The sequence below is a fragment of the Glandiceps talaboti genome, chromosome 11 (assembly GCF_964340395.1).
Source record: "Glandiceps talaboti chromosome 11, keGlaTala1.1, whole genome shotgun sequence".
In the NCBI taxonomy this organism is placed as follows: Eukaryota; Metazoa; Hemichordata; class Enteropneusta; family Spengelidae; genus Glandiceps; species Glandiceps talaboti.
Window position 1 is genome coordinate 5,747,650 of NC_135559.1, and position 19,176 is coordinate 5,766,825.

The window sequence follows — 19,176 nt, forward strand, 5'->3', positions numbered from 1 at the left end:
CAGTCATGGTTGGTGATATGTGTATGTACTGTTTGTCTAGCTAGAGGCACAATACATTACGGAATACTGACTGCTGGGACTGACTGTACCTGGCTGTCTTGTTTTCCCACCTTCCAAGCACTGTTCTGTTTGTTTTTTTATATATATAATAAGACATAATGAGATTGAATGGCATTCAGTCATGTTTTTTTGCAGTTGGGGTTGTGGCATAGGAGGGATTGGGGTGGGGGTGGGGGTTGGGAGTTGGAGGTGGAGTGGTAGAGGTGGATGGATGGGGTGTAAGGTATTGTTGCTGTAAGGGTATATGTTGGTCCATCTATTCCTCTGTAGAATATATCAGTGACGTGAAGAATATGTACGTAGTATGGTCTGTAAGATGTGTTGCGTTGCCCAGACTGGAACGGGGTTGGCTGATGGTGAGGGTGTGGTGACACAACATACCTTACAGACTAATGTAATATAGCTCTGAAGTTGACTGGACAGAGTACACAAAATGTCAAGTTGTACAGTGTGATAGTTGAAATGTTGATGACTTGGCGTGCATATACAAATGTACATATGTAGTGTAAAACATAAACTGTGCAAGTCAAGTTAACACTGTTTGTTGGGTCTGTTCTATAAGGACTTTGTCATCCCCCCTGTTAATTGCCACCATCAAGCTACCAGATGTTTTAAAAATAAGTCAAACATGTAGAAAAAACAGTATCTGTTGGTCTGTTATAAGGACTTTCTCAGCCTTCAAAGTTGCCTCCACAAACAAGTGTAGTATATTGGCATACTGGATAAACACAGCTAGGCTATCCTTTGCCAGTAAAACAGCATGTGAGCTTGTCTGTCTGTGCTATATTGGACTTGGGCAGTAAAAAGTTTATCATGATTTAGCAGTCTATCACCCCCAGGACATTATTACTATTAGTGAGGTGAAACTCATAAAGACATTAACAGTTTCATGTGAATAAACAGGTATATCTACATTTGTAAACAATTTGTACTGTTCTAGAGTCAGAGTTTCCTTGAAAATGCATTTTAATTTTTAAAACGTTTGATTTGTGGAGGTCAGTGATGTTGCTGCTAATGACTGGTTCTGTCACAAATAGACACAAATTACAGTATTTTGACCACTAATGGGTCCATAAATGTCACCAAGGTTACATTAACAATTCTATGAATGGAGAGAAAGTGAGCAGTCAAGCAAGAAATGATTTATCCTTTGAAGTACAGGATGGTGATAATGAATAAAACAATAACAAGAAACAGACATGCATGGAGAACCATCCGGTGTCTTTTTAGAAAGTACTTTCTCTCATAAACAATAGAAAATTCACATCTGTCCTTCATGGAGACAGGTACATGTAACATTAGTTGGTAGCGTTTATGAGGGAAAGGTCTGCGGCTTATCTAGAAATAGGTGAACGCATTTTCTTGGTATAATTGAGTTTGTTGACATGTGTCATTTTGAGTATGTACCTATCCACTTTCCTATCAACAAGCCCAGAGACTTGGCCATCTGACTTGACATACTGACTTGACAGTATGTCCCAGAGACTTGGCTATTTCAGACTTGACATACTGACTTGACAGTTTGAGCAAATGATGTTTTCACACCAGATATCTAAGTGTTCTTAGCTACCTATCTGTTGAAATCAGTAGAAGTGTTGTCTTTGTAAATGTTGATGTAAACAGTGCATAAATGTCTTTGTACATAACTCAAACTAGGGTTAATATTGACAAAGTTCCCAACCAAAATTACATGTCATTTTGTATCAGTGTTTTGTTAATGGTAGTAAGTAGGTAAAATCCACAAGAGTTCCCCTTGTCATTTTACTAGGGTTCCCCATTGAATTCAGGTACAATGTATTGTAAACTATGTCAGTTTTACCAGATTTCCCTCTTCCTGTTACTGGAGTTCCCAGCCCTTAGCAAAAACTCTTTGTATCAATACAGAAAACTGTAAATTTGTAAATGTCTCCCCCCCCCACCTCCGTCATGTACATACATGTTAGTACATCCATTTTACAAAAATAAACTCAGTCAAGCCTGGTGTAGTAGCTTATGTAATATTACAACCTATCTGAATTACTGATAAAGCTCTCATATAATGTATATGTAATGATTGGCTGTACAGATAACAACCACTTCACAAAGGACAGTTCTTGTGTGTATAGTAGTCAGTTGATTGTTGAATGGATCAATGTAATTTGGTGTTTGCAAAGTCTAGCTATTGTACATGGATTTAGGTCTATGGATGGATTAAAACTTAATATGTATCAACAGAATTAAAGGGTACTAATCTCTTATAGTGGTAACATTAGTTCAATAATGACTGTAGAGGTATTGTTAGATGTCTGATGACAAATGTTTTTGTTTAAGGGAGATAAAATCTACCCCAGTTATTAGGGTGTCGTCGGTCCCCCCCCCCCCCCCCCCCCCCACCACAAATTATAGTACATGGTTTGGAAAACTTTCCAAGTTATATCAGATTTCCCTCTGTTACCATGGTTCCCAGACCTTAGGAAACCCACTGGATATTCTTAGTTTTGACTGCATGTAGAAATGAGTTAGATTGTCAATAAGGTATATAATCCATGTACATGGTTTGGAAACCTTCGCAAATTATATCAGCTTTCCCTCCCCAGTTACCATGGTTCCCAGACCTTAGGAAAAACACAGGATATTCTTAGTTTTGACTGCATATAGAAATAAGTTACATTTGTAGATTGTAAGATATACTGTTCAGTCAAAATTTCTCTTTACTGGATGCTGGTTGCTAGGTGTGACACTACACATGATATCGTACAGACTAGAGTTGAGTGTCTCCAGAATAATCAGGTACATTTGTATGCTGTGCAGGTGGTGTTGATATTTATTTAGACTCTTCATTAGGGATTGTTGTCAATGGCAACCATACAGACATGGCCTTTACAACCATGTAGTTGTCTTGAGTAGTATTCTTGAGTGGTCCAGTGAGTACAAAACGTGAATGGTTAGTTAATCAGAATCATCATGTAAATATGAACCTTATAGGGGTACACATTATTTCCCATAGCCGTCATGTAAATTCAAACCTCATAGGGGTAGTTGCTTACATCCGTCATACAAACTTGAACCATAAATCCTTTATAGTTGTGCTTGTTCATAGTCTTGTACACTTAAGCCTCCCATTCATGATTAGCATGTAAATTTGAACCTTATAGAAGTTATTTCCCATAGCCGTCATGTAAATTCAAACCTTATAGCGGTAGTTGCTTAGATCCGTAATACAAACTTGAAACATAAATCCTTTATAGTGGTACTTGTTCATAGTCTTGTACACTTAAGCCTCCCATTCATGATCAGCATGTAAATTTGAACCTAAGTTATAGGGTACATGTTATTTCCCATAGCCATCATGTAAATTCAAACCTTATAGCGGTAGTTGCTTACATCTGTCATACAAATTTGAGCCTTAAAGTGTGTATACAGTAGTGCTAGTTGTTCATAGTCTTGTACACTCAAGCCTCCCATTCATGATCAGCATGTAAATTTGAACCTTATAGGGGTCCATAGTCATGTAGATTTTAATGGTATAATCTACATAAACAATTTCATGATCAACAGATAAAATGGAGATATGGTCAGAAACCAAGACAACATTATATTCTTATTTAATCTTGGAATTCTATGTATAGGAAGATGAAAATTTCACAAAATATTTTCCATCTCTAAGCAATCCAGGATCTTAGTAAAACTTTTTAGCAGAAATACAGGTCTCGTCACATCCATCATCCTAAGTACACTCTAGTGTAATATTGTATTTTTACTAGTGTGTGGGATTGTTCTGGTCTGTTTCAGGGGTCATTGTACTCATATTAGGATAACATCCATCATGACGAGTGTGAAGCTACCATCATATTCATATTCATCTTCACTTTCAAAAGTTGACCTCTAGCTCAATGTGAATATGATGATAGCTTCACACCGTTCATCATCAGATTCGAAGTCTTCCGAATGGGTACGAACACGCGTTCGGTAAATCACATATCCTTCATTGGCAGGTTGAAATCATGTCATTGTAATTACTTTTCGCTTGATTTGCGTGGATTTGCATGCTTTCTTCTTATTTTTGCCAGAGTATCCAATTTGCACCATGAATTATTGTTGTCATGGACCATAATTTTTACAATCGATTGCGTTGACCCTCCCCGATCAAGGGAACTACATACATTGTGATAATTGTGGTCTTGACAACACTATTTTGTTTAAATTACACCAGTGTAAGTGTTAAGTAGGGTTTCAAAGATAGCGACACTGCGGGAAATCAAAACACACCCAGCCAAGCCGTATTATATTACATTACTCATACAGGTTTTTTGTACACCCAAATATTGATATTTCATTTTCAAAGATATGGGAAAGGCATACTAAACATCCAAATTAGTTTTTTATATGACAACAATAATTCATGGTGCAAATTGGATACTCTGGCAAATCCACGTAAATGAAGTGAAAAGTAACTACAATCACATGATTTCAACCTGCCAATGAAGGATTTATGTGATTTGCCGCGGCCCGAATGCTTGTTCGTACCCATTCGGAAGACTTCGAATCTGATGATGAACGTGTTAAGCTATCATCATATTCACATTGAGCTAGAGGTCAACTTTTGAAAGCGAATATGAATATGAATATGATGGTAGCTTCACACTCGTTCCATCATGAGAGCTATTGTACTAGTATAGGTCAAAGGTCAGCTGTAGGTCAGCCAAGTCATGGCACTGAAACTCTAGTTGATGTCTGAATGAAAGACTGTGTTGTGTCTGGTTAATGGGGAGGGACTTGAGTTGTTAGGATACCGTGTTGTGATCTGTTTTATGACAATAACTAATCAACCATCTCAAACCTTTGTGGATTATCAGCCCCTAATGGGATTATTACAGTGGGTTCTGTGTATACATACGTGCATACAATGTACATGTGTGCGTGCGTGTGTGCGTGCACATACCATCATATGTCTGGCCCACACCAAACGATTTCAGTCAAACCAGGCGCTAACGTAACATACTATGTGAGATATAAGCACCTCACTTTGTCTTACGACCAAATCAAATATGGCTGAATGGCGGCCACATTTATTGTTAAATTTCACAATATGTATCATAACTTTATAGGTGTAATTACTACACCCATATGATCAAGTATGAGTTTTCTTTTAAGAAATTGACCTTTGACCTTGAAAAGTCTTTCTTCTTGGTCCTGCTCCAACCCAATAATAAATGTAACTCCCTAACTTGAATACAAATGTGTATTTATTGTACAGTCAGTCCACTGTTTTGCAGTCTTACTGAAATTTCCCGCTGATGTCTGGTAAAACAGTTATCCTGTTTACAACTGTGTGCTGGTTCTTCAACAGTGTGTGTGTTGGCTTTATTAGTAACATACCCAAAGAGTTGTCACCTACTAGTACTAGAGACCACTACACACAATGGACATGGGGATTACAATCAAAGGCCCAACTTTGAGCATAAAATCGATTTTAGTGTTTGTATTCATGCAGTATTTGACAACTGGTTACTACTACTACTACATTAAAAGGCCTGCAGGCTTACCTGTTTGTTATTGTTCAACTAACAGTTCTCACATAAATTGTATTTTATATGTATTTGTTACGGCTATGCCTGCCTAGGCAGCCTTTTAGCATGGGTATTTGTTACAGCTATGCTTCAGGGTAAATTTGGATAAACACAGTCATTGTATTGTCAAAACAGACAAGACACTAAACATATGGCTGATATATAAATGTATCTTATCAGATCATGTCAGATGTCTCTATGAATACACACAACAGGTGTGTTGAGATGTATCTTTGAGTTACCAGGATATGAAAATTGCTAATCACAGAGTCAACAAATTTCTTGGAAGCGAACTTTTCGTTACAAAGTATGAACCCAAAGTCTATGAACATTCATTGTTGCATTACATCATGTGTTTTATTCCTGCCACCATGTCATTTCTAGACAAATCTCTGTAAAGATACTAGTAAGTAGTATATAGTAGATGAGTTAGTGAGTCACATCTGTGTTCACAAGAGTCTAAACTGAGACTGGGAGCGAGCATAGACCTCGAACCAACAGAGTCTCTATCGAACAAGTGAGACATTGTAAGTGTTCTGGGGTTCTTCATTACACCTATTGTTATGGTAATTAGTATAAGTTATACATTGTTATGGTAATGACTCTTGGTATGGTCACTGTTTCTTTTATCCCCTGTTTGTTGTAGACATCAGTGCATTGTAATTGCACTCAGAAAACTGGTCAGTTTGAACATTGACCCTTTGTGTAGTGTCTATGGTTTGAACAAAAGGTGTCAATACACCGAAATTAATTAAATGATATTGAAATAGCGCACATACATGTAAGACAGAAATTTTGAACACTTTCTAAGGCTGCAATTTATCCAGAAAGTTGAATGCTACAGTGCATATTTCAAGTCAAATGCTGCAATTCACCAGAATACACCAAAGTAAAGAAACAGCACTGAAATAGGAAATTAGTGTTACAGATTCTAGGGCTGCAATTTATCCAGGAATTGGAATGATAAAGACACACACAGTGCACAATTATTCAGGTATCATAGCTGGCCTTGAGAAACCAGCTATTTATACTATATAGTCAATAGTTAGAGATCATCCCATTGTACATCTATGGATCATCTTATTGTCTATTGTCATTAGAAATGTTAGGAATGTCATTGCATTGTCATTGACAATGTCAGATTTCATTGTTTTACACTAGTTTTTATGGTGCTTAGATAGCTTATTTAGTCAAGTAAATAGAAGGGAAACAGTTTCAACCATAGACTATGTTTCTACTGAATCTACAGTAACAAGACACTCAGTTTGGTGCTATAGAAATTTATGTGATTGATTGATTGATTGATTGATTGATTGATTGATTGATTGGATTATTGATTGATTTAGACTTCTAATGCAATATTTTGCTGTCTACTTGTCATTTCTATGTCCCATTCTAGTATTGTAATTTGTAGACGGGAAAGTCTACTTGCAGAAAAATAACTTTTTTTTTAGTTTGACATCATGGAAATTCTTTTGATTGATTGATTGATTGATTGATTGATTGAGTGAGTGATGTAAACTTTTGATGCAGTTTTCCGACGTCAGAGTTATTTTATCACATTCTAGTGGAAGAGAAACACAGTTGTTCAAATAATGTTGGTGGGAATGTACATGTAACATGTACCAGATCCCGAAATAGGCATATATGATTTTATGATCTAATGTGTTGGGGTTTATTAGTTATGACACCATCCATGATCCATTGCAACTATTTTTTGTTGCGCAGGCTTGCAAGAATGATAATTTGATATAGCAATACTTGTTGGTAAAATTGACATCCTACAAATCATAAACATGATTGATGTGTTTTCATTCTGTCAGTTATTAATCATTTGTGGGACTTATTCATTTCAAAAGGCTACCTTAGCAGGTGATATAGGTGTACATAAAATATATTGACAAATTATTATCATGTAAAATTTGATTTATGGTTTATGGCGTCTGAATTAAGAGAGAGTAATTCAATTTTATTGTATCAGATGATTGATGATAATACCAGTTTTATAAGAAATTGTCATAAAATTTAAATAACAATGAATAATTTCTTAGTACTGTACATGCATTGGTATGCATTCATGATTCTGACATTAGTCCACTGACAATGAAGTTCTGCCTGGTGAAAAAAATACACCAAATTTTTACGGGAACAGTGTGCCCTCTAATGATAGTCAAATTTTGTTGTGAGTTAAAATGATAAAAACTGGCATTTTTTTGTGAGTCACCATATAGTAAGAGATAGGGGAATGCAAAATTTTGTTGCGTCACTAGAAATTGCGTGCTCCAGTGGTGCATCAAATTGGCTGAGAGGATACAACATTTGCTGGAAATTGAAATGAGAGTCTTCAAGACTTTCTTATAATTTTTGTTAATTGTTAAAAATATTGATATGAAAATTGTGTTTTTATTACCAGTTTGATATCATATATTGTAATATTTATTAGTTTTCCTGGTCTTTCATGATTACATAATTTAACCTTTTTAGCAAGAGCAACTACATATAGATAGTAATTTATGTGATCGAAGTATGTATGTAGATTAGCAATTCAAGAACAGTAACTCGGTTGTGAAGGTATGTGTGATGATGCTGTCGGATACTGCATTACCAGCATGATATGACCTTAATGACCTCTGACCTTTAACCCTATTCTTGTCTCTCTGTGATGTTACAGCACGTCCCAATGAATGACTTGGTTCGTTACGTCTTGAGTTTAAAGTTGTGTGAGCTGACTTTAAGTGACCTACCCTGACCCCTAACCTTTAACCTTAGAGTTTCTCAAGAAATCACAGCATGTTTTAATCAATGACCTGATTTGTGTCATGCCTGAAATTGTAGGATCCAGTTTTCCATGATCTCCATGATGGCATAAGTTGACATGAAGCAATGACAGTGTCTGGCTGTGTAGTGTCTTTTACACTGTATTATTATGTAGTGATTAGATGTTTAAGATCACTGAAAGACCTGAAATGTCGTGGGTTAATAGCTATGATGATTGGGTACATAGCGTACATTGCAGTGCGTTGTCAACACGACGTCATGAGATCTGTCATGTATCACAGATTTCAGTGAGTTTGACTGGGAGGATATCTCTCCTGAGCAGGTGGAGATGTTCACAAAGGAAATTATGGTCTAGTACCTAAAGAGTTTGTACATGTAGCTGTTTTAACAAAAAAGTGGTTGGTAAAAATTAATGTAATACCAATAAACTTTCAAGAAACGTTTAATACCCAATACTTTCATTGAGTGATGTGTCTTGAGGACTGAGTCAGCTTAGTTTTTAGTCTCAGAAAGTTCAATTTTTCTGTTTTCTCTATCTACATTTGTATTCCTTCCACCTCCACCCTACCTCCCTTTTGAAATAGTACTTCACATTTGTGACCATGCTGATATCATAGACAAGAAACTAGACGGATTGTGTAGTTGTACAACTGATGTTGTAAAATCCATTCTCTTTCACAGCCAATCAAATCATTAACTTGACATAATAACTTCCTGTTTTAAGAAAACATTGGTAGTTAAGATCCGACAACTTTATTAGTGTCAGTGAATTTGAATACATAATTGCTGTACCATATTGTATACTACTTCCGATTCTTCTTTACTCACTATTTCATTCCTGTTTACACAAACTATTAAGAATCCTTTGTTAGGAGAAACTGCCCTAGTATACACTCTCTCAATTTCTGTTTCTTTTTATCAACGTTTGCCAAACATCACAGTCAGATGTAATTTAAACCTAATGGACCACAACCCAATCCCATTCAAAATTGAAAAGTAAATATCGACAAACAGGAGAGAAATTATTGATGTATGGATATCTGATCACATGGCTAACAGAGATTTAGTCAAGCGTAACCCCAGGAGAGATGAGAAGTATACTGACTGATGCTTTTAGTCGATGAATGAAAGAGTTGTGTGCTTGAAGTATTAATCTCCAGATGTGTAATGATGCTACCATGGTGATGAGTGCAGAATATTGGTATTACTTTGTAAGATATGAACAGTGACTGCCTCCACCCATTACAGACCGACTGACTGACTTTTAATGATTACATACTATGTTCATATCTACTCTGTGTAGCATTACTGAAAGTATCTAAATAAATATTGCATATTATACCTAGAGTCAAGCGAAGTTGTTGTCCTCAAACAGAAAACATGGATTATATACCGTGGTCGTTCTACGTCACAACAACCCATGCCTACATCACTGGTTTTGGTGTGTCCGAAATATGGATCAAAACCTTCCAAATCACCATTTTCCCCCTGATTTTTCAGAAATTCTTCTTGAGAAGGTATAATTATATTATTCCTCAATATCTGTCTTCATTCAGCCAGAAAATGCTCATGACCTAACAGTAGTCACTACTCGTCTAGAGACTCATAATGACAAGGCCCCTTAGGTCACTCATATTTTTCTCAGTTGAACGAAGAAAAACATCAGAGAATAATATCTAATTATAAATAACTAGCATCCCAAAATACAACTTGAATACAGCTGCATTATGGAATTTTAAAGACAGACAGACAACAGACTATAGTGATGCATATATTTTAGACAGTGACACAATGGCTAAGTGTATCTCCCGCTCCAACCTGTTGACCTTACATGATGATAGGTTCCATGTACAACCCAAACCCCAGACATGACTTGCTTGTCTTTATGGTAGTACTAGTAGTACAACACTTTGTTACAGTTTGGTATAATATAGCACTCAGTCTGCGTCAACAGTCAGTAAGGCACTAAAGTCACAGTAGACGTGATAAAGGATAGTTGGTGATAACACAGTACTATAGAGACACTAACTATGTGTGGATTTACAGTAACTTGTACATATGTACATCAGTGACAACTGACAACCTTGAAAACAGCTTAGTCAGCAGTAATTACCACAGATTACCATCTACTCCGACAATGTATTACTATTGTAGTTTGTAAAGAAACTCACCATCTTGTTCCTTTTGAGGTTGATGAAGTGGCTTAAGCTGAAGGACTAGAATTTGTCATGTACCGGTTGTCCTAAACCTGGATGGAAGTCTTAGAGCACCCATGTTTCTGTGTTTATTTGTGTACTGAAATACTGCTGGGTACAACTCCTATTACCTTTACTACCTAGTCACTGTCAGTTCTTTGAAAATGCAACCCGTAGATTTGTCTTTTTTTCTTCGTATTCTGTACACACACGTAATTTCCTGTGGAGAGAATGTGACTGCTACTTTCGTGAGAAGGCCATTTAGTATGGCCATGATAAGCTGTAATTGTGTAATTATACATTCACTACTTTTAAGCCATCAGTTGAATCAAAATTGTACAACAAGACCAGACACCAATGTGGTTTCCAGTCAAGTCGTGGCAAATAATTTCAAATTGTGTACACGATACTCGAGATAGTATTACTGAGTCTAATCTCATTTACTCTATTAGATGTAGTACCCTATAGCATTTGGATATCATCCAAGATAACTGGAGGAGCTATTGGCGCTACTGGAAAGCGGCAAATTTGTCTATTTTATTGAAGTTTCTAAAAATAAGCAGCGAGTCGCTATATGCTCAGTTGACTTTTACAGTAGCATTAATATGGCAGCCTCTAGTTATGTGAGGGTGATCAGCTGTGTGTGCGGTATTTGCAATTTGGTCTATTTTTAGCTGGGGTCTATGAAATTACTCTGCGGAGAACCCAGACAAATAATACAACTATATGCTTCCTGGACATGCAATGCCTGGGGTGGTGTGCATCTTGCATACATGTACCGTTGTACATGTAATGCCTGGGGTTTTATTCTTGACAAGACGTGACAGGAATTGTCCTGCTTTTAGTTTACTTTGATGTAGATGAATCGGTGTGTCTGTGGCGGCGAGGAGAGTATGTGTACAGTAAATATATGGAGTTGACATATGGCTGGCAAATACATCATACACATGTATGCACCAAACTGTATTGGTTTGGCAATGGGAAGAACAGAATGCATTTGACATAGCAGTGACAAAAACGAAGTGAAAAGTATAAATTAATATTGCACTGAGGTGGAATTTGAACCAAAACCATTGTGATGGCTAGGATCTAGGTACTACTGAGGTAGTTAGATTTCTGTGGTAATTTTATGATGAAAGTTGCCTTCAATTCCACACTGACTTGTGCGCAATAACCGCAAGGTGTTTTGCACAGTATCACTATCAAGCAGAAGCAGAAAAAGTGAGAAAGTTGCCTTCAATTCCACACTAACTTGTGCACAATAACCACAAGGTGTTTTGCACAGTATCACTATCAAGCAGAAGCAGAAAGAGTGGGAAAGTTGCCTTACTGACTCTATATATCTACCGTTATCTGTTTGACATATCTAATGGTTTAATATCACATAACACCAGTTGGGGGGCTGACAAGTGTCTGTGATACCAAACACAGCATTTTACTTTGTGTACAATCCAAACACTGTCTTATCTTGTAACCTCAGGGTACAAATAAGAAAACCAAAGAAGATTGTCTGATTCAAACTGTGACAATCTATACTCTCATTAACCCTGGCCAGTTTTATGGAAACCAGACCTGTATGTCTGTCAATATGTCTTTAAACTACTGTGTAACATAACCATTCAGAATCAAACCCTTATTTCTAGTCTGTCTAAGCAGGCCAGGATCACAAAGTAGAAAGTTTTTGGTGTAATGTAAAGGATAATGCCATGCGTGTATGCATAGTACTTAAGTATACATACTCAAATTTGAGTGCAGTCGATTTTGTCAGTTTATATCACTGTGTTCAGTGGAGGAGCAACAAAATAATCATGAAAACAAACTGGGAATGTAGTTTCCAACCTGTAGGTCAATTTAAGGTTATTATATTGACAACATCAAAATTGGCGAAATGTTAGGGGAATACATTATAAAAAATATCGATACAGTCATTTGAAATCTAAATACATTTATGATAGATTTGATAAAAATTGAATGATGTAGAAGACAGTTTACTGATATCTTATCAGGCATATCAAAATACAGCCTTCTGGCATGCACAGTTTTCAGAATCAGAGACAGTTATTCCCAGGCATCACATAGCCCCTAGATTGACTACCTGATATTTCTGGCTTAGTAGATTGCAGAACTAATAGGGTACAAGAAGTCCAAGTAGTTCACTTGATTGAAAAAGTACTGTCAGCAGAACTTTGTCGCCAGCTTTGAGAGTTAAAACCTGTCATTGATTAGCAGTGGAGAGAAATGAAGACAGCTTCCAGTAATACTTTCCCATATAGAGCTAACGTCAATAAAATATATCGTATCAAACGTGTTGAAAGTCAATAGCTTTCTATATTTTGTTTTAACTTTTGATGATTTTCTCTGGCAAGCACAAGATATAAACCAATGGCAACACTAAACAGTGAGTGCCTGAAATGTTCCGAAAACATATTTTATTGCTCAAGATAAATTTTCCTTTAGATAAATTTAAATACCATAATCAGTGGATGTCAACCAGTCATTTTGTTCTCTACTATGAACTCTATATTTTATGTGTATACTGTATAATGTACATGCAGTCTTTTCAATGCCTGGATGGAATTTTGTCACAATAAAAGGATAATATTTTACTACAGTTATATGTACCAGTATCAGAAACAGTTTGCATACCCATAGCTTAAAGTTTGAAATATTGGAAAACCAGTGCCAAATTGCTATATACATTTATCAGGTTATTGACCTCTGTGGAAAAATAAAGGTCAGTCAACTATAAAAATTAAATTCCCTTGTCACAGATGTGGACCATATTATTATGGATTTCAAATCCTACTTCTTGCTAGTGCTTACCCTACAGAAAAATAAAAACTGTCCAGTGATATTTTTCCCTATGGTATCCTATAGGTTTATCTATTCTGTGTGTGTAAAGGCCATGTAGGGCAACCCTACAGAGTAATTTGATATCCTGCAGGACAACATTAGGACATGTTGAATACCCAGTATGGTGATCCTTCACATATCCCCTTGGGTACTAGATGACAGTCCTGCAAATATTTGATTTATTGTCACTATCATCATGCATGTCATCATTGATCATCATCGACTTCGTCGTCACCACCACCACCACCACCACCACCATCACCACCACCACCACCACCACCACCACCACCACCATCACCATCACCACCACCACCACCATCACCATCACCATCACCACCATCATCATCATCATCATCATCATCGTCGTCGTCGTCGTTGTCATCATTATCATCATCATCATCATCATCATCATCATCATCATCACCACCACCACCACCACCACCACCACCACCACCACCACCACCACCACCACCACCACCACCACCACCACCATCATCATCATCATCATCATGATGTGAACTCAAATGGGAAGAACCGAGGGATAGTGAGATGGGGTTTGTTTCATTATATCCCAGAGACCTTTGCTCAATTTGCTGATCATTTATACGTACATGTAGACACATATTATACAAATATAGTACAACATTCCTGTCTCTATTCATAGTATACTAAGTGGCCAATCTTTTGAGGAGGAAATTACATTGCTGGTTAATTCATTGAATGAGTTTTGAACAGAATAGAATAGATTGAATGACATAATCAAGCCGTGGACATTTCCTTGTTATTTGTACAGGTATTGCAATATTAATGATTTCCATCCTGACTATATTATTCACATACAAATGCTGTCGTGTCAAGTTATATTCTTTTCCTTGCCAGATGTGAATAGTCAACTAATTGATTGTAAAGATGTAGTGGGACTGTGTGATGTGAATATATTGAGTATAAAGCTTAAACATGTAAAGGACTTTAATGCCTGAGTTGTACAATAAAACGGGAAATTACTCTTTTAAGATGAAAAGAGGTTGATGAATGCATGTATCTTACAAATAAAGCATTTTAGCAGGGAAAAATCTTGTCATTTCAGCCAACAAATGAATCTAAGACTGAACTGGATGTAATACAGATAGATATTAGTAATTTGTCTTTTATGTGAAGGTTACTCAAACTTCAAAGGTAGCTGTTTCATCAATCCAGCCACAGCCAATCTCTAGCATGTATACTGTAATTTCATTCATACCTTGCACAAAGTTTCATTCAAACCTTGTACAAAGGTGACTTTCAGTGTATAGGTACAGCTTTCTCTGGTATGCATTTAACATGTATCTTTTGACTCATTCAAACTTTGCACACGGATGAAATTTACATGTAGCCAATTATTTGTATTACCAGTTCATTCAAATCTTTTTACAAAGGTGACTTACAGTATATACACAGCAATTACTCTGACTTTGCCTTCATTCAAACCTTGCACAAAGATGACATATACAATGTATACACACATGCAGCTATTTCTTTGAAGTACATTATAAATTTATTCAAACCATACATTTTATAATATTAATACATTTTTACAAACAGTCACTTACCTTTGCCATGTTGAACTCAGTCTCAATCAAATCTGGTGTAATGATCTGCTCAAAATAACCTACAAGTATTTTGGGCCATCATGAATCTCTAGACAAATAAATTTCATATTACATGCATGGGAAGTCACATACATACGTAATGGTTGCAATATGATACATATATGTGTCCCATGATAAAACTTTGCAAAGTATCTTAGCTGATGAAATTCCTCCTATGCCATAGCTATTATTGATTGAAAAATCTCAAATGTCAATGTGTCACAGTTTACGGAGAAAGGATGCTGTATTTTAGTGCTAAATAATAAAGAGTTTGTGAATTTTATCGGGTTTCATTACTCAAATTATTGAGTCAGTTTATAATGTTTATTACTAATTTACTGTAATTGGATTGCTTTCGTTAATGGGTTAGATAAGGAACTTGCAAACCCGCCATGTTGAATGTTGCATCATGGGAAATGTGATAATACATGCTAATCAATTAGTATTGTAAACAATAATTTTACATTGTTTGTAACCACTGATAATCAATTTATAGTCACCCTGACCATTGTGGGAGTTTTATTTTATCAGTATTACGATAACCACAGATAATGCCATAGTCTTTTGCATCTGAGCGTGCTCAGTCTGGATTGCAAGTTCCCTATTAGACAACATCTTGATTCATACACTCTATCGTAGAACTTACAGGGGATCCCATCTATGACTGTATGTTTGTGTATTTTGATACATTTTACTTTGAATAGCGATCTCCTAAAGGCTCATATCGATTTAGAATAAGGGTTTAGTTTAGAAAGACAGTTGTCTAGCAGAGCTGCACATATAGGTCCTGAACAAGACATTGTGGGTACTCTGTATCATGCGAGAACGTGGAAACATGGGGCTTTATATGATATTAATACAGACTATGTTATCCTCTAATAGAGACAAGATAACAGGATTGGAGTTTGATTTACACTGACAATATCTCTATATACTAGGGATTAACATTGATTGTAATTGTCAAACCAGTTGACTACCAATGTAATACAGACTGATGTCTGTTGTTTGCATTTATGAAATTAGTATTAATAAGAAAAGAAATTAAATAAACAAACATTTAAAACATGTCATGTCATTCCAAATCTCTTAATTTCCATACATTAATTGCTGAAATATTATTCTCCAAGTGGAAGTATTTTAATTCTGTTTTTGAAATATTTTGAAGTCATGAGTACTTTTCTTATCATAATGAAATATTTTATGGGTACAGTGTACACAAATTAGAAAGATGGTAGTGATCACAAAACCTTTGAAGGTAAAACTAAAACTAAATACTTTCGTTAGGTTTTATGTTAGGAACTGCATATATGTAAATAAATTTATAATTAAATCATAAGATAAATTACTTAAGGATTGTAAGACTGTGGAGGACTTGGAAATACTGTATCTATAAACCCTGTCTCCATATGAATCAATTTGAAACTGATTCTAGCTGAATTGATTCAGTTAAATTCGTTCAAAATCGGTTGCTGTCCCTTCGAGAAAAACTGAGCAGTGGGTTTGAATTGATTGGCCTTTGTGTCAGCTCAGAACTAATTAACTTTGAATATTGGTTTACAACCACCCTCCTGAGGTGGTGTTGATCCTATTGACCTAAAAATTGGTTCAAAGAGGTTTAAGTGCATGTGGGGACAGAAGAATCGCTTTGGATTCTATTTTGAACTGATTCAACATTCTACGTGGACTCATGGAGACAAGACTGTTTTCCCCTTTCCAGTTGTTGATAAATGTATCTAGGAAATTAAAAAATTTATGACTAACTGGATTGTAACAACATTAAACTAAAAGAGTGTTTAGTCCAAAGGTTAGAAGCTTATCGTTTGTATTGGTGACATTTCCATATTTATGTTCGGATTGCTGTTAATTTATCATCCTGATTCATAGCATTGGTAGACAGCTTTACTGGTACTTATCACATACACATACACAATATGGACACACATGTTACAGTATAAACAACATGTTGAAATATACCATCTTATGATTAGATATTATCAGACAATATCTTTATTTGAAAATACTTGTGACCTAAGGGGCCTTGTCACGTTGAGTCAAAGACGAGAAGTGACAAACTCCTTAGGTCACAAATATTTTCAGTCTGAATGAAGAAAAATATTGGAAAATAATATAGTTATACTCTTGCAAGCATAATTTATGAAAAATCAGGATGTGATATGGACAATTTTGAATGTTGTGAATTTGTGATTCATATTTGTAGCATCGCAGAATGTATGATATAAACAGACATTATCTTGACGTAGAATTAGACTGTTCAGGGTTATAATACAAATGTGATTCATTTTTTGTTCTAACATGTTGAACTTTGCTTGTGTGTGGTTTAATATGTTATGCCAAGGTTGTCAAATACCTATATTTGTAGATATGATATCAAGTTACCATTAGTTACTGTTATTAGACTGTACATTCTTCATTGTGGGCTTTCCACATGGTTGATGCTTATAAGGACTGTATATGCAACAGCCATGTGGATCACCCATAACCCAATGACAAATCTTATTAGTCTAGGCTGTGATATCCCTTAATGAATACAAAATCTGTATTATTTAGTAGTCATCTGGAATATAGGAAAACTGAAAAGTAGCGGTATTTGTGATAGATACCCTATTTCACTTATTTACTGCAGGTATTCTGATTAATGAAAAAATAGAAGCAATACAGATGGATGATTGCCGTAGGCTAAGTTGTGGAGATCAAAAGCTTTGTAATATATCTTTCATTTACAGTGTCTGATCACCTCAATGGCTTGCATCATTCAGTAGAAGTAGTCATTATAACACTGTAACTCAGTAAGGTTTAGTTGTCCATGTGGTGAAAGCCTTGCATCAGCTGGTTATACTGCCATGTTTTATTTCCTTTGCCACTTCCGATAGTGCCCGGCTGGCAGAATTAAATAAAGAACTGCATCTCACCTAGCAACATCATCAGTTGTTGCCTAGCAACAGCTAATGTATCATGATGCCTGCTGACTTCGCCTTGACTGCCTAGGTCTACTCAGACACGATGATTTATAAATAGTTCATGTTATAGCATGAAATGTTCATTTCCAATCATTTTATGATCAGTTTCAACAACCTATACCTTGTTGTAGTTAAACATTATTAAAACCAATGTCAGATTAGGGTTAAATTTGGGTTTGAAAACTGTTGTTTGGCAGACATTGTCTAACGAGCTATCCTTCATTGAATCTCAAGATCTGTCTTTACAAATGATGATTCAGTTTGTATTTGGCATCTAGACTAGGAAGACATATATATGGAAAAAACTGGGACCTGAATTAAGAATGATTCGATGTTATCAATATTACTCCTCTGGTAGAATACAATAATGCTAATCCAAGATTGTGGGATTGAAATATTGGGGTTTAAACAAGTTGTGTATGAAGATGGTATGGGTGACTTTTTCTTCAAAATATTAAATGTCATTTCTAGACATATGTTTGTGGTAAAATTTGGTTTTAATGTTACATGTAAAAATAGAGAATGTACAAATGTCATTGTGTTGGTTGTTATCAGAATATGGCAGTGCTTTGACTGCATATCTAGTAACAAACATACAGGCAGAATTATAAAAGATGACACACAATCTACATAATTGTTGAGATAGTTTGTCATTTTTTTGTATACTATATGAAACCAGAATCTAGTTCCATACAATAGCACTCATTCACTACCATGTATTAGTTTATTTATCAGCATCTCACCATTTCCTTTCTTTTCTGTCATTTCTTACAGATTTAACAAAAAATAGATTTAGTGAAGTTCCCAGGGAAATTTGTGAATATGTATGGTTAGAAAAACTTAATTGTTATAGTAATGTTATAAAATATTTACCAGAAGACATAGTCAAGTGGAGAGCTCTTATTTATCTCAACCTTAGGTAAGTTACTTTATTTGTTAGCCTGTTTACCCTGCGATCTGTGATTTTGCTTTAGTCTTACTAAATGCTAAAATGCTATCAATGGCATCCAGTTAATATGGTTTGAAAATTATATGCTCAAACTGAAACTGATTGGTTTTGAAAAAAGTACCCAAACTGATTGGTCACAATGAGGAGTGATAACGTATGTCAGCCTAATTCATTATATTCAAATGA

The 19,176-nt window shown here is 35.7% G+C and overlaps 1 protein-coding gene across 1 annotated transcript in view; it reads left to right on the forward strand.

Moving 5' to 3' along the window:
* LOC144442397 (DISP complex protein LRCH3-like) overlaps positions 1-19,176 on the forward strand; it is a 76,000-nt gene that overhangs the window by 19,773 nt on the left and 37,051 nt on the right. Inside the window, exon 2 of the mRNA XM_078131731.1 lies at positions 18,816-18,960. Within this exon, the coding sequence (XP_077987857.1) occupies positions 18,816-18,960 (145 nt within the window). The remainder of the gene's footprint in view (positions 1-18,815; positions 18,961-19,176) is intronic.